Source organism: Trichechus manatus, unplaced genomic scaffold (genome assembly GCF_000243295.1).
Source record: "Trichechus manatus latirostris isolate Lorelei unplaced genomic scaffold, TriManLat1.0 scaffold00139, whole genome shotgun sequence".
NCBI classification, from domain to species: domain Eukaryota; kingdom Metazoa; phylum Chordata; class Mammalia; order Sirenia; family Trichechidae; genus Trichechus; species Trichechus manatus.
The window spans coordinates 4538003-4552997 of record NW_004444075.1 but is presented as its reverse complement, the minus strand read 5'-3'; the positions used below and the strand labels follow the sequence as shown (position 1 = coordinate 4552997).

The window sequence follows — 14995 nt, the reverse complement described above, 5'->3', positions numbered from 1 at the left end:
TGCCACTAGGGCTCTGTATACTAGACTACATATACTATAAATTAGCCTAAATTATTAAATAAACTGTATCATAGACTTATTCAACATACAAACATGACCTCAAATTCTAATATGGCACATATTTATTTTTCAAAGACTGGCTAAAAGAAATTAACCTCCCAGCCATATAGCAACCTTATAAAAGCAAAAAATGCGGTTGAGTCAATTCTGACTCATAACGACCCTATAGGACAGAAGAGAACTGCCCCATAGGGATTCCAAGGAGTGGCTGGTGGATTCGAACTGCTGACCTTTTGGTTAGCAGTCAAGCTCTTACCCACTGAGGCACCACCAGGGCTCCAACAATCTTAGTTATACAGTCAAATCGAATGATGTGAAAAATCCAAGAATAAAGAGAAGCCTTCACCTTCCATTAAATATTTCTGAGCCACTTACAATTTTGGAACACTGAAAGTTATAGAGATCATCTAGTCAACCCTGTCCTCATAGAAAATGAAGCACCAAAGGAAAAGTCACTAACATACAACTACTTAACTGACAGCCAGATGTAGATCCTCATCTCCTGACTTCAGAGTCAAGGCTCTTTCTCATACATCATGTTGCCAATGCAAGTTTTATGAAGTATCTCAAGTCTTTACCACAAAAATATTCCGCAGGTTAAAATGACAGTGATTTTAATAAATAACCATACAGCAATAAATAGGCACGATTTACTTTATTCTTTACTCTAACTCCTATGGCAGCGTAACTGTTGATTTGTTAGCTAAAGGACTGCACATACATGGTATCTAAGCCTCTAAAAGGGAGTAGGGTACCTTATGTAACAACAGTAGTTATAATATTAAGTCCTTTGTACTTGCTTGGAAACACTTATACTAACAATATTCAAACTTAAAGCTTATCTCCTCTAGAAATTTTCCTTAATGTTAATCATCCAATACTAATCAACACATTGCAGCAATCACTGTAGCTATATTAACTTTTATGTATTATATAGATTTTGATCCGTCTCCTCAATTAAGACTGTAAAATCTTTGTGAGGAAGAATTATGTCTATCACTTGCTTACCTTCCCCGCCCCCCAGCGGGATAAAAAGGTATCATTCTGTCCATTTTACAAATAAAAATTTTACACCAAACATTACCCTCCCAACATCGCTGGAAATTAGCAGTAACAAAAATTATAAACATGATTCTTAATTTTCTGGGCCACTTCTTCTCCCTAACTTTTGACTCATTAAATTAACCTTGGGTAAATTAGCAAACCTGTCTCAATTTCCCTTCTAAAATAGGGCTTGTAAAGGAGTTTCAGATTACATGAACATGATTGAGGAAATAGTTTTGAAACAATTACACGTAAAATACATTCTTTACAAAAGATTATGATCATAAAAGGAAATTTTACTTGTAGGGTTTGCATATACTAAAGAAATGGAATAGGGCTACCAAACTGCATTTAATCTTTTTGTAAACCCTTTTCAAAGGAGATAAAACTTTTGTACTTTCAAACTGAGAACCGTCTCTACCCACTCCAAGCAAAGTATCTACAACTTACATTCAGTTTCATTGGTAATTCCAAAAGTTTGTGAAATACCTTCTGTTAGCAAAATTAAGCCTTCTTACCTTTTACAGTATTTTTCAAAACTGTGACTGCAAGGGCTATTCTAAGTTCTCTAAGCATGTTCACAACAACTGAAACAGTATCTCTTGAAATGTAAATGCTTAATACTCACGGAAATACCACTGCCCCAAATATTTCTAAGTATCATTATTACCAATAGTATAAACTCAAAAGTTCTATTCCTCAATTGATATTATGATAGTAAGGGACTGAACATACACAAAGAAATCAAAGTCTCCTTGCGCTCTGCCTCTTAATCACTATAACTTAAGTTCTTGCTCCAAGCAGAAAATAACTGTCAAACAAATCGGTTTTAATCACTACTCAGGGGTTTTTCCTTTGGGACCTTTGCAGCGTGCAGTTATTACATTTTGTAAAACAAAAGCTTAAACACTTGGTATGTTATACAACACATACGGTTATATCATTCCAAACTGAATTTAAATTTCTGTTAAAATTAAAGATACACATATCTTGTTTCTGTGATTTCCCCCAATCGAAGTGAATCATGGGGTTTCACCAATCGAACTACCAAATTACAAGCCCCTGCCTAAAAACAGTAGGTAGAAAACAGGGTAAAATCTTTTACAGCATTAGCGTTCGCTGAACATTTCTTGTCAATGGCGATATGAAATGGAACCCGGGGGAAGGAACATGTATATTTATTATTAACGTAAATAGCATTTAAGCACTGCTACATCAATTCAGGGCCCTCACTTCGCAAGCTGCTATTTTTCTATGTAACATAAGTCCGTGCCCTTCCGCTGCAGCAGTGGCGCTGCACATCCCCCACCCCTGCGGCCACTTCCGTGTTTACACTCCTCTTCCCTCCAATTCCATGCGTACATTGTCAGCTTCACTCCCGCCCAATCCTCATTGGCCCAGCGCAGGGCCTTAGTCCCGCCCCCAGAAATCAAGGTTCTTATTTGGAACATCTCAGAGAGCAGATTGGAACCAGAGACCTGTCAATCCCGTCTGTTCTGTCCTCTCTGCTGCGCTTCCGCTATGGTGGGAGGTTTGGGGGGAGGGAGAAGGGGGGCAATTCCGTGCTGAGACTTCCCTAAGGCCAAGACTCCTTCCCGCCCGCCCCACTCCTTTACATTCACGCACTGTTTACAAAAACAAACGTTCTTCTCTGACGCCCCAATGCTCCAGGTCAGGGGTGCAAAACACATTCCATGTCCTTCCCATTCCCACCCCCCAGGGAGTGGGGGGGGAAAAAACCCAGGAGGGAAGGGGCATAAACCTAGTTTCTTCATAGCCACCCATTAAATGGGGAAAGGCGGGCCCCTAAGCCAAACACCATCCCCGGATACTTAACATTATTAAAGTGACCCTTTCCAGAACCGTTACTCCTGAGGCTGCATAAGGTGGGGATGCGACGAGGATCAGCGCAGTTTTTTTTTTTTTTTTTGGTCAGTACTGGTCTATCTGACCTCGTCCGGGGCTGCCTTGTCCATGCGGAAGTCATGGATTTGTGGACGAAGTCCAAAAGGAGAACGGGGCGGGGTGGCGAGCGTTCACAGCAGAAGCCCGCCGCCCCCGATCGCGGGCAGTAGCGGCCTCTCCGGCCAGACAGCGTGGCAGGCACAGCCGAAAGACAACAGGCTCACTCACTTCCTGGTTCCTCAGCAACTGGGGTGAAGCTCACAACTCGTCCGCCCCCGAGTCCCCAACTTATCTCTGGCTCTGTTCTCCAGCACCCACTGCCAGCGCTCTGCTCAGCAGCTGCCGACGATGCTAGCCAAACCCACCCAGAAGCGACAGCGCCGGATTCGAGGCAGGTTACTCTCCAAGGTGATCACTTCCTGATTCGTCGCCTCCATTACTTCATTCACTACCCCCCTTTCCCCCGGCCGCCCCAGTGACTGAGGTAGACACTGCACCCCCTTGCACTGACTGCTAAAAAGGAGTCACCCCGCGTTCTGTGCAGCCCCTCTCCTGCTGCACCGATGCACAGGAGAAAAGTTCCCCGATCCTTACCGGCCCGGATGAGCAGATCCAGCTGGTTCGTGGGTCCCTCATGCAGAGACGTCGCCATGTTTATCCCGGGGCTGGAGCTGCTGCTTCACATTGACTTACACCGTGAGCAGCGGCGGCAGGGGAGGAGGCGGAACCCGCGGCCGGGGACACACGCCGTGCTGCCGAGACACACTCACGCACTCGCACACACTCAGACGCCCGGATCCTTGCGCGTCCTCCGACAGGAAGCCGAGGCCGACCCGCCTCCCGCCGCGGGGCTGAGAAACCCCACCACCTAACGGCAGGGGCGGGGGCGGCGGCGGCGTCCCAGACTGGCAACGCGATCCTTCCGCCCCGCGCCCAGACAGGAAGTCCCGAACGCCCGCTCAGGAGACCGCACACAGCCCGCGGCGAGAAAGACACCTGAGGCTGGGAAATCGCTCCGGGAGCCGCGGCCTGGACACTGCCCCTCCGCAGGAAGACGCATTTCACGCTCTGCGGGAGAAAGGTCTGCGATTGTCCTCCCTCTGGAAAAAAGCCACTGATCAAATTTTCTTCCAGGAAGAGCTCTAATAGCTAACCCCGCAGCTGTAAATAAAGGTGGCTATTTAACTTGTTTTGGCCTTTTCAAAGCTTATGCTACGTGTAACGTTTATTTTAAAGAGCAGCATTTTAAAACAGAACAACAAAAAGTCATACCTATAAAAAATTTAAAAGCTTTACTTGGAAACTAAGGCGCTTCCAACTACTTTGAGACCGACTTCTTCCTTTTCCCTTTACAAAAGTGTCAAAGAGCGCACTAAAAAGGTATTTAGTAAACAAGAGAGCACTGAATACGCCAAACTCTGGAAAACTTAGATTGTTGTTAGGTGCCCTGGAGTCGGTTCCGACTCATAGCGACCCTACAGAGCGAAAACACTGCCCGGTCCTGTGCCATCCTCACAATCATTGCTGTATTCGAGCCCATTAGATTAGACTTCCCTAATTAGCTAGTCGTGAAATCCATGTACACTTTCATTTCTATTCGGTTCATTTGAAAACAAGGGAACGTATTCATTTTATATTGTCATCTGCTTCAAGAAAAACCTTTTTGATAGAAACTAATCTTACTACAAATAAAGTACATATTAAAATACAATAGAAGAGGAAGACAAATTGCCATTTAGTGACTAGAAATTTATCGAAATACAGGAAATCAACAGAATGATGACGATGAGGCTTCATTAAAACAAGAAAACTCTATCCTGGATTCAGAATTCCATAATATATTTACAAAAAAAGAAAGTGTGAAACAAAATGTTGCCCTAAAGTTTCTACACAAAATTTACGTGAAACAGTGCCTCCTACAGAAAAAGTGCTGGATAAGTATTTGCTAAATGAACACAAGAAAGAGATTTGGCAATTACAAATTAAAATAACAAAGTGACATAATTTTTATGATCTGAATTAACTGAATCTTGCTGATAATCTAGAGAAAGAAAATGTTCCCCAGTGGTAATATTAATATAATATCCTTTTATAAAAATTTGCACAAAGTCAGTACATAGTCGGAATGGATTTACAAAGCCCATTACCCTTCTTAATTCTTCTAATATTTATTTTCTAGTTCCCTAGCCCTACCACCAACCCCCTTTTCCCCCAAAAAAGAACCTACGTGCCTTTCCCAAAGTACAATTTCCCTTAAACCAAGTAAGAGCAATATTTCCTGAAGTGGGTAAACTTGGCGTGTATAGGAAAAAGAAACTATGTAACTGTTAGCTCTTATTCTTTATTTCTAATCAATTTAAAATTAGGATCATCCATTAATAAGCATCATCTTAAACTGAGACAGTATCCATGTGGGCGATAGTAAGGAACACTAAGGGGTGATTTCTGGCTTTAGGCCAGATAACAAATCTCAATTTCCAATCCTATCAATCATTAGTTTTTCATGTATTCTGTTTAGAAAAGAGTAATGTAAGCTAAAGGTTTATTTTTTTCTGGAGGTGACAGATCAACTGGGCTCAAGAAGAATGTTCTCCTCAATGTTGGAAAGAACTTTCACCTTACTATTTATTTGCTTCTTGAGATATATCTTAAATAGTGAATAGTTTGTGTATTTATGTGTATTTTACTTTACTCTCTATACATAAATATCCACGATAGCCCTATATTTTAAGCTCTAATAGAAGCTGTATCTACTCCTGCATAATACTTAAGTTATTATATATTGTATATATAATATGTATTTTATACAATATATATATTTTATACTAACACATGCATATATTTATACAATATATATATTTTATATATTATAGCAGAAATGAGGTACCCTGGTGGCGCAGTGGTTAAAGCGGTTGGCTGTTCACCAAAAGGTCGGCAGTTCAAACCCACCAGCCGATCCAGAAAGATGTGGCAGTCTGCTTCCATAAAGATTTATAGCCTTGGAAACCCCATAGGGTCTCTATAAGTCGGGACTGACACCATAGCAGTAGGTTTGTTTTTTTTTTTTGGTTTTTATAGCAGAAATTAATGCAGATGACTGGAAACATTTCTATATATTTAAAGTTCTTGTAAAAACACAATTCCCTGGGCTTTAATGCAATTCTGCCTTGCTACTGTAACTATTCATAAGGTTTCAACTTTTTCAGAAGTAGATCACCAGGTCCTTCTTCCTAGTCTGTCTTAGTCTGGAGGCTCCACTGAAACCTGTCCACCATGGGTGACCTGCTGGTATTTGAAATACTGGTGGCACAGCTTCCAGCATCCAGAGCAACACACAAGCTACCACATATGACAAACTGGTGGGGAACTGAAGAACACAGCATGAGGATTGGAGGAAGACTCATTAACAACCTGCAATATGCAGATGACACAACCCTACTTGCTGAAAGTGAAGAGGACTTGAAGCAGTTAACCGATGAAGATCATAGACTACAACCTTCAGTATGGATTACACCTCAACATAAAGAAAACAAAACGCCTCACAACTGGACCAATAAGTAACATCCTGATAAATGGAGAAAAGATGGAGTTGTCAAGGATTTCATTTTACTTGGATCCACAATCAACATCCATGGAAGTAGCAGTCAGGAACTCAAATGACATACTGCATTGGGCAAATCTGCTGCAAAAGACCTCTTTAAAGTGTTAAAAAGCAAAGATGTCACTTTCAGGACTAGGGTGCACCTGACCCAAGGTATGGTATTTTCAATTGCCTCACAGGCATGTAAAAGCTGGACAGTGAATAAGGAAGACCGAACAAGAACTGACACCTTAGAATTATGGTGTTGGCGAAGAATACTGAATATACCATGGACTGCCAGAAGAAGGAACAAACCTGGCTAGGAAGAAGTACAGCTAGAATGCTCCTTAGACGTGAGGATGGCGAGACTTCATCTCACATACTTTGCACATGTTTTCAGGAGGGACCAGTCCCTGAAGGAGGACATCATGCTTGGTAAAGTAGAGGGTCAGTGAAAAAGAGGAAGACCCTCAATGAAATGGATTGACACGGTGGCTGCAACAATGGGCTCAAGCATTAACGACTGTGAGGATGGTGCAGGACAGGGCAGTGTTTCGTTCTGTTGTACAGAGGGTCACTCTAAGTCGGAACCAACTCAATGGCACCTAACAACCACAACTGTAACTAGGCTTTCAAAAGCTTTTTAGAGACCAATAATACTATACTGGGAGTATCAAAAACAGGTAGGATGCTGCTGGAAATATAAATTGGTATAAACTTTCAGGAAAGTAATCTGGCATTATATATCACAAGTCTAAAAAAGGCTCACATTTCAGAGCCAGGAATTTCATTTCTGAGACCTAGCCCTGAGAAAATAAAACATTCAATGAATTCTTCTATTTAAAATAATACGTTTGATGACTTTCTAACTTGAGAAAATTCAATATAAATGTGGCAAGATCTAAATATATATTTAAATATATATTTTCCCTACTTCATGTGACTCAAATGTACATATGAATGTGTGTGTGTGTATCCATTCATCCCTGGGCGGTGCAAATGCTTGCCTGCTAACCGAAAGGTTGGAGGTTGGAGTCCACCCAGAGGCACCTTGGGAGAAAGGCCTGGCGATATACTTCCGAAGAATCAGCCATTGAAAACCCTACGGAGCACAGTCGTACTCTAAAACATATAGGGCCGCCAGGAGTCGAAGTCGACTCAAAGGCAACTGACGATATATGTTGTTGTTAGGTGCCATCCTCGAGTCAGTTCCAACCCATAGAGACCCTATGTACAACACAACAGTGCCCAGTCCTGCGCCATCCTCACAGTGTTTGCTATACTTGAGCCCATTGTTGCAGCCACTTTATCAATCCACGCTTGGCATTTTGATGGTATATATATGTGTATGTGTATATATATGTATATGTGGCACAGTGGTTAAGTGCTTGGCTACTAACTGAAACGTTTGCGGTTTGAACCTACCAGCCACTCTGTGGGACAAAGATGTGGTAATCTGCTTCCATAAAGATTACAGCCGTGGAAACCCAACGGGGCGGTTCTACTCTGTCCTATAGGGTCACTATGAGTCAGAATCAACTGGACAGCAATAGGTTTGGGTTTATATGTATGTACTTATCTGCATTTTCAAGGCTTCAACATTGAGCAGGTATTTATAGGCAGAATTTTTAAAAACAGAATAGGAATATTTAGGCTAGTATGGTAGACACTTTAGAGCAAATCCGTATTCTGCTAATAACATTAAATAAAGATGTCCCTCTGTAACAAAGTTATTGCTGTGTCCCACCAGGGGGGGAAAAAAATGCTAACTCTTGCTGAATGCTTACCAAGTAAAAGTCACTATGCTCAACACTTTGCCTTGTATTTTTCACTTATTCCTCCTTATAGTCCTATGAACAGATATTACTATCATGCTCATTTTATAGATGAGGAATCTAAAATTCCTTGCCTGAGGTCAGATAGTTAATGAGGGGCAGGGTAGGATTTGAACTCAAGCACTCTGACTCCAAACCCATTGCCATCAAGTCAGTTCCAACTCATAGCAACCCTCCCTACAGAACAGAGTAGAACTGCCCCATAGGGTTTCCAAAAAGTGCCTGGTAGATTCAAACTGTGACCTTTTGGTTAGCAGCCATCACTCTTAACCACTACGCCACCAAGATTCCCTTGAATACTCCCAAGTACCAAAGTAACAATCCTTGTTTACCTGTTATGATCATTTAGTACCTGTGGATTTTCTTGCCATAAATTTTTGTATTCTTTGCTTCAACAGGTAGAGCCTAATTCCCTCCCCTTTGAGTGTGGGATGGACTTCATAAAGCTTAATAAAGCTGAAGTGATAGTGTGGGACTTCAGAAACCCTGTAGTAACAGGCACAGTGGTATCCTGCTTACTCTATTCCTCTTGTGTCACAGTCATTCACTCCTGGAGGAAGTCAGCTGCCATATTACGAGTACACCCAACAGCTCTGTGGAGAGGTTCATGGGGCAAGGAACTCTGACATCCTGCCAATAGCCATGTGCCTGAGCTATCTTGGAGACAGACCTCCCTCCTGCCGCCCTAACCAATCCTTCAGATGACAGCAGCCCTGGCTAACAGATTACAACCTTGTGAAAGACCCTGAGCCAGAACAATCCAGCTAAGCCACTCCCTAGATCCTTAACCACAATAACTGTGACATAATGCTTGTTGTTCTAAAGTACTGCTAAATCTATCCAGGAACAGATAATTAGTACAGGGGGAACCAATTAAAAAAACCGAAACCAGTTGCCATCGAGTTGATTCTGACTCATGGCGACCCCATGTGTACAGAGTAGAACTGCTCTACAGGGTTTTCAAGGCCGTGACCTTTCAAAAGTAGATCACCAGGCCTTTCCTCAGAGGTACCTCTTGGGTGGGTTCGAACCGCCAACCTTTCAGTTAGTAGTTGAGCACTTAATCACTTGTGCAGGGGGAAGGGGCAATTTACACTCTCAGCTTGTCCCAACATTTCACAGCTTGGAGAAACAAAGGAAAGGGTAAAAGTTGATAAATGCCCTCTAACTTTCAGCTACAGAATCCTGAGTAGTTCTTTTCATTGATTAAGTCTTTATGGTCTGGGCATCAACTCTTTCATCTTCCAATCTCTGCATTTTGTAAACAAGTCTTAATAATATAGTCATTATAATTAAAGTCTAATATAATCCAAAACAGATATCTCTTTGGTTTTTTTATAGAATTTAATCCATATGCCACAAAATGTCCAGTTGTGCTATTTGAATAATTTTATGGTCCTGTAGTAACCATGAAAAAGTTCTTGAAAGCTATGTAAATACTATATAGATTTTAAATGTTTTTAGTTTTAGATTAACCTGATAATTTAATTTGTATTTTTTCTTTATCTGGTACACAGAATCATAAAATGTTATGGTTGCAAAGAAAGCTAGAGATCACATCATCCAGGGGTTTTTTAAAAAAAAATAAAGAACCTGAACAGCATGATTTCTTTCCCTTAACTACCATGAATATATACTTTAAAAACAAAATATATGACTGTGTGTTCTATCAGATACTATCTTATGCTAGATTCTAGTACAAACAAAAGGCAACAGGCTTTATAGTTTAAAAAAAAATGACAGGTAGGGAAAAAGGAAGGGACATTGTACCCATAAATGTTATCTTCCTCTTATCTGGGAGGAGGATACCAATTTCCAATTTTGGTAACAACAGTTATTTGACTACCAATGGGAGAATTATTTGAGAATCACCGATTCAGTCCAATCCTCTCATTCTGCACATCATAATACTGAGGCCCCAAGAAGTTAAATAATCTGACCAAAGTCACACAATATTTTATGGCTTCCAAGTTAAAAATTCTACAAAACAGTCTCCCTTTTATAAAACTTAAAAAGTCTGAACCCGTTGCTGTTGAGTCGATCCCGACTTATAGCAACCCTATGTGACAGAGTAGAACTGCCCCATAGGATTTCCAAAGAGTGACTACTGGATTCAGACTGCCAAATGTATAACCAATAAAATGGATGAAAAGTTATATCTATTTTATTATTATTATTTATATATCATAAACAGCAGAATGGTTCATGTTTTGCTTTTTAATGTTAAATGCTAAAGCAAGTATCTTTCTGAGAAATTAAGAAAAAAATGGGAAAAAATATTTCGAGCAGTGAATGATGAGAGGGCAGTAGGAGGAGGCCAAACAGTCTAAGCTTTTCTGATACAAGAGAACTAACAAAATGAAACTTAAAAGTTTGGGTGTGATGTGTTGGGCATGTTTAGGGGAAAAAAATGGATCAAGAAAACTAATCTAAAAGAAAAATATGTCCGTGAGGGACAACACGCTGGAATCAGGTGATTTAGGATCATTAAGTAAAGCTTAGGAGCCCTGGTGGTGCAGAGGTTAAGCACTCAGCTGCTAACCGAAAGGTCAGCAGTTCAAACCTACCAGCCACTTTGAGGGAGAAATATGTGGCAATTTGCTTCCATAAAGATTACAGCCTTGGAAACCCTATGGACAGTTCTACTCTGTCCTATAGGGTTATTACAAGTTGGAATTGACTTGACAGCAATAGGTTTTTTTTTTTTGGTTTAAGTAAAGCTTGGTTCATTAACATTGGATAATAGACAATAGAGAAAGGAGTGCAGTCCATAGATTTGAAAAGAGAAGAGGAATTATTTCATGTTTTCTATTGATGTTTAATTCTATATGTGAAGTTTTTAACATTAATTTGTTTTACTTAATAGGTTTTATAAAATATTATTAAAATGAAGATGTTTGAACCTATGGTTATATATTCATCTATTTATTCAACAAATCATTATCCAGAACCTACTCTGTATAAGTTCGTGTTCTAGAAACAATTGCTATCACTATTCATTATTAGTGAATTAAGTAACAAGAGAAAAAAAACCCTCTCAATCCACAAAGAACCTACGTCGGGGTGAAATTCTTCAAGACAGTATGATGTTATACAAAATTGCTTATACATGAAATTAGATTAATAGTGGGTATATGCTACATTTTGGGCTACTAAGAAAATTAAAGTATTTACATGTATAAAGCCTTCATAAGGCATGGATTTTTAATAGTTTCGCAAAGACAAAATTTTGTTAGAAAAATGTGCATTTTTCTGAAAAGTGTCATGGCTACTTTTAGATTCTCAAATAGGTCCACGACTCCCAAAAGTTATTTTATCGTAAGTTACCTTGTCGTATGCATAACAACATTTCAGGACATGGACCATGAAAATCCGATTATCAGTACAGGTCCAGTATGCACCATTTTTGAAGACTGATGACTTGGCTTAGATTCACGTTTTTTCGCATTCGACTTAAGTTCTTTCTGGGCCAGAGTCTCCTTGAGCTTGCTGATTCTTCACTTTATGATTTATACTAGACAAAACACCGCTTCCAATTCTTAGCACATGTCACCTAATTATTGCAGCTGGTCTTTTTTAATGGATGTTAGACAAACAACTGTTTTCAAATAGCATTTATAAAGCACTCATGTATAAAGTTGAGTTAAAATAGTTAATGATCTCCATTTTAAATAACATTTATGACAACTGATTTTAAGGGCTTGGGTCCTGTATTATCATTACAGAATGTATAGTATCTTGAATACGCTGGCAAATTTTTCGTTAAATTCCTGTGAAACTTTACAAGGACTAATTATTATTGTTTAGCATGTGTATGAAAAAATTACAATGGTGTTTTTAACTAAAATATATTACAAGTATGTAAGTCAAATACCATTTTGATTAATTCCAAATGGAATATTTTGAAAGGGGGAAATATTCAAATTAACTTATTTCTTACTTTCTTATAACATAGCTCCTGTATCCCACCAATTGAAAAGTTCTTCGAAAGGTCAACCTTGCAATTTTAATTGCCAAACCTAGTGACCACTTCATCTGACTCTGCGTCTCCAAACAAATAACATTATTGACCACTCCTTATTAAAGCCCTTCCCTTCATTTGACTTCCCTGATAAACTGTCTGGCTTTGTTTTTTTCCTGTTCCTTTTCAGTTGCCTTTACCCACTTCTATGCCAGGTGCTGTGGACTAGAATCTCCTTTTGGTTAGCAGCCTAGTGTGTTAACCATTTGCACCACCCAGGTACTCCTCAACCTACCTCTACATAACCCTTAAATGTGACTGTTCTCCCCAAAGTGCGATCCTTAGCTGCCTTCTCTCTTCATTCTCCACTCTCTCCTGAATGCTACTATCTATTCACCCCCAGGGCTTTTAATATTATCCCTACACTGCATCTCCAGTCTTGACTTATTTTTTTTAATGCTCTAGATACTATTTTCCAGTTGTATTGTAAGCATCTCTATTTGGAGGACTCCTGGTACTTTAAGGTATTTCATCTACAAACTCCTCCCTTTGTTTCCTCTATCAATAACATCACCATCTTCCCAGGCTAGAAATCTGCGTCCTCTAGGTTCCTACTTTAAGAACTCATCTCTTTTATAATTTTTGAGGGAGATTAGAACATACAGGAAATTACAGAAAATAATATAACAAATACCTATGTTACCATCACCAAGCATCAACAACTATTAACATTTTGCCATTTATGCTTTATGTATATGTCTATGTATGTATGTATGTTTGTGTATATCCCTGAAAGATATATAGTATTATTTTGCATGCTTTGATTACATAAATGGCATTATACTCTACATACCATTCTAAAATTTACTTTTTTCATTCAAGATTTGTACTCTATCCATGTTGGTATATGTAAATGTTAGCTTACACTTTTTAAACGCCACAAGGTATTCCACTGAATAAATTTTACTTATCAAATTATCCGCTGGTAGGCAAATGAAACTGTTTCCATTTTTCAACAATGCTGCAAAAAAAAAATTTATTTTTCTTAACCATGTCTACTAAGTCTCCCCACAGTATATAACCTCTAAATTGAATTTCTAGGTCACAGAATAAGTGCATTTTTAGTTTTATATGGTACTCTCCAAAGCGGGTGTACAAATTTAAAATTCCACCAGTGTGTGAGCATTCCCATTTTCCCCGTATTTTTCTCAATATAAGATATAATCAGACTTTTAAAATGTTTATCATCTGTTGAGTGATAAGGTATTTTTCATTGTTGGATTAATTTGCATGTACTTGAGAAGTACTGAGGATAAGCATTTTAAATATATTTATTAGCCATTAAGGTTTCTCCTTCTATGAATTGCTTGTTAATATCCTCTGCCATTTTTCTATGGCACTTTTTGTCTTACTGATCTGTAGAAGTTGTTAATATATTCTAGCTAAGATACATGTTTCAGTTCAGATACATATTCAGACCTAGCATGTAGGAAATATTTTGTGCCAGCCTGCTGCTTGACTTTTAATTTGGTTGGTCTACAATATCTTTTGTCTACAAAAATTTTAAGTGTTGATATAATCCATACATGTTTTCCTTTATAGTGTATGTTAAATAACCCTTGGAATAAAAAGGAAATCATAAAAGAATAAAGAAATATTTAGAAATTAATTACAATAAAAATACATGTCAAACTATTTGTGACCCAGCTAAAACATTACTTAGAAGTCAAGAAACGAAAAGGTTTAAAAATATTCAATTCACTAAAATGGAAAAAATAACAGAGCAAACTCAAACAAGTAGTGAGGAAACAATAAAGGGCAGAAAAAATGAATAGGAATTTAAAAAAATAGATTAACAAAGCCAAAAGATGATTTTAAAGAGATTAATAAATGGACCTCGGAAAGAGTCATGAAGAAAAAAAGGTGCAAATAAAGTACAGAACAAAAGGTGAGTAATAACCACAGATACAATAAATATAAAAAATAATAAATCAGTATTATGAGCAATTATATGCTAATAAAGATAAAATCTAGATGAACTGTATAAATTCCTAGAAATATATAAAATTCCCAATAGGTACAGGAAGAAAAAAGATTGAATAGTAAGTAACAACGAAATTAAAATGTAACCCAAAAACCTCTCCCTTCAACAAAAAATATCAACTGTCTTTTTAGGCAAATTCCACCATATTTTAACATTAATTCTTATATATAAGTTGTTCCAGAAAATAGAAAAGAAAAATAACCAAACCTATCTGGATTATTTTATGAGCCTAGTATAATCTTCATTCTAAAACCAGGTAAGGACAAAACAAGAAAAGAAAATTATAATTCCATTTATGAATACAGACACAAAGGTCCTTAATTTAAAGCAGAACAAAATGTATTCAAACCGCAAAGGAAGTTCAAGGTCTGAGAATCTGACCGCACTGATTGTTGTTGTTAGCTGCCACTGAGTCAGCCCCAAACTCATGGCATAAAGAAAAAATTATGACTTTATCAAAGAATGCCCCAAAAAGCATTTGATAGGATTCCATATGGATGGCACAAGACCAGGCAGCATTTCATTCCACTGTACGTAGGGTTGCTATGAGTAGCAATCGATTCGAT

General features: G+C 38.7%; 1 protein-coding gene across 7 annotated transcripts in view; it reads right to left on the bottom strand.

Moving 5' to 3' along the window:
- ELF2 (E74 like ETS transcription factor 2) overlaps positions 1-14995 on the bottom strand; it is a 61193-nt gene that overhangs the window by 28471 nt on the left and 17727 nt on the right. Inside the window, exon 1 of one of the 7 annotated variants that reach the window (XM_004385489.2) lies at positions 3604-3800. The exons of 2 other annotated variants lie outside the window; for them this stretch is intronic. In XM_004385489.2, the coding sequence (XP_004385546.1) occupies positions 3604-3661 (58 nt within the window). In that variant the 5' untranslated portion in view covers positions 3662-3800. Of the gene's footprint in view, positions 1-3237; positions 3501-3603; positions 3801-14995 lie in introns of those variants that run through there. 4 more of the 7 variants (XM_004385488.2, XM_004385487.2, XM_023739752.1 and 1 more) reach the window with 4 other exon arrangements.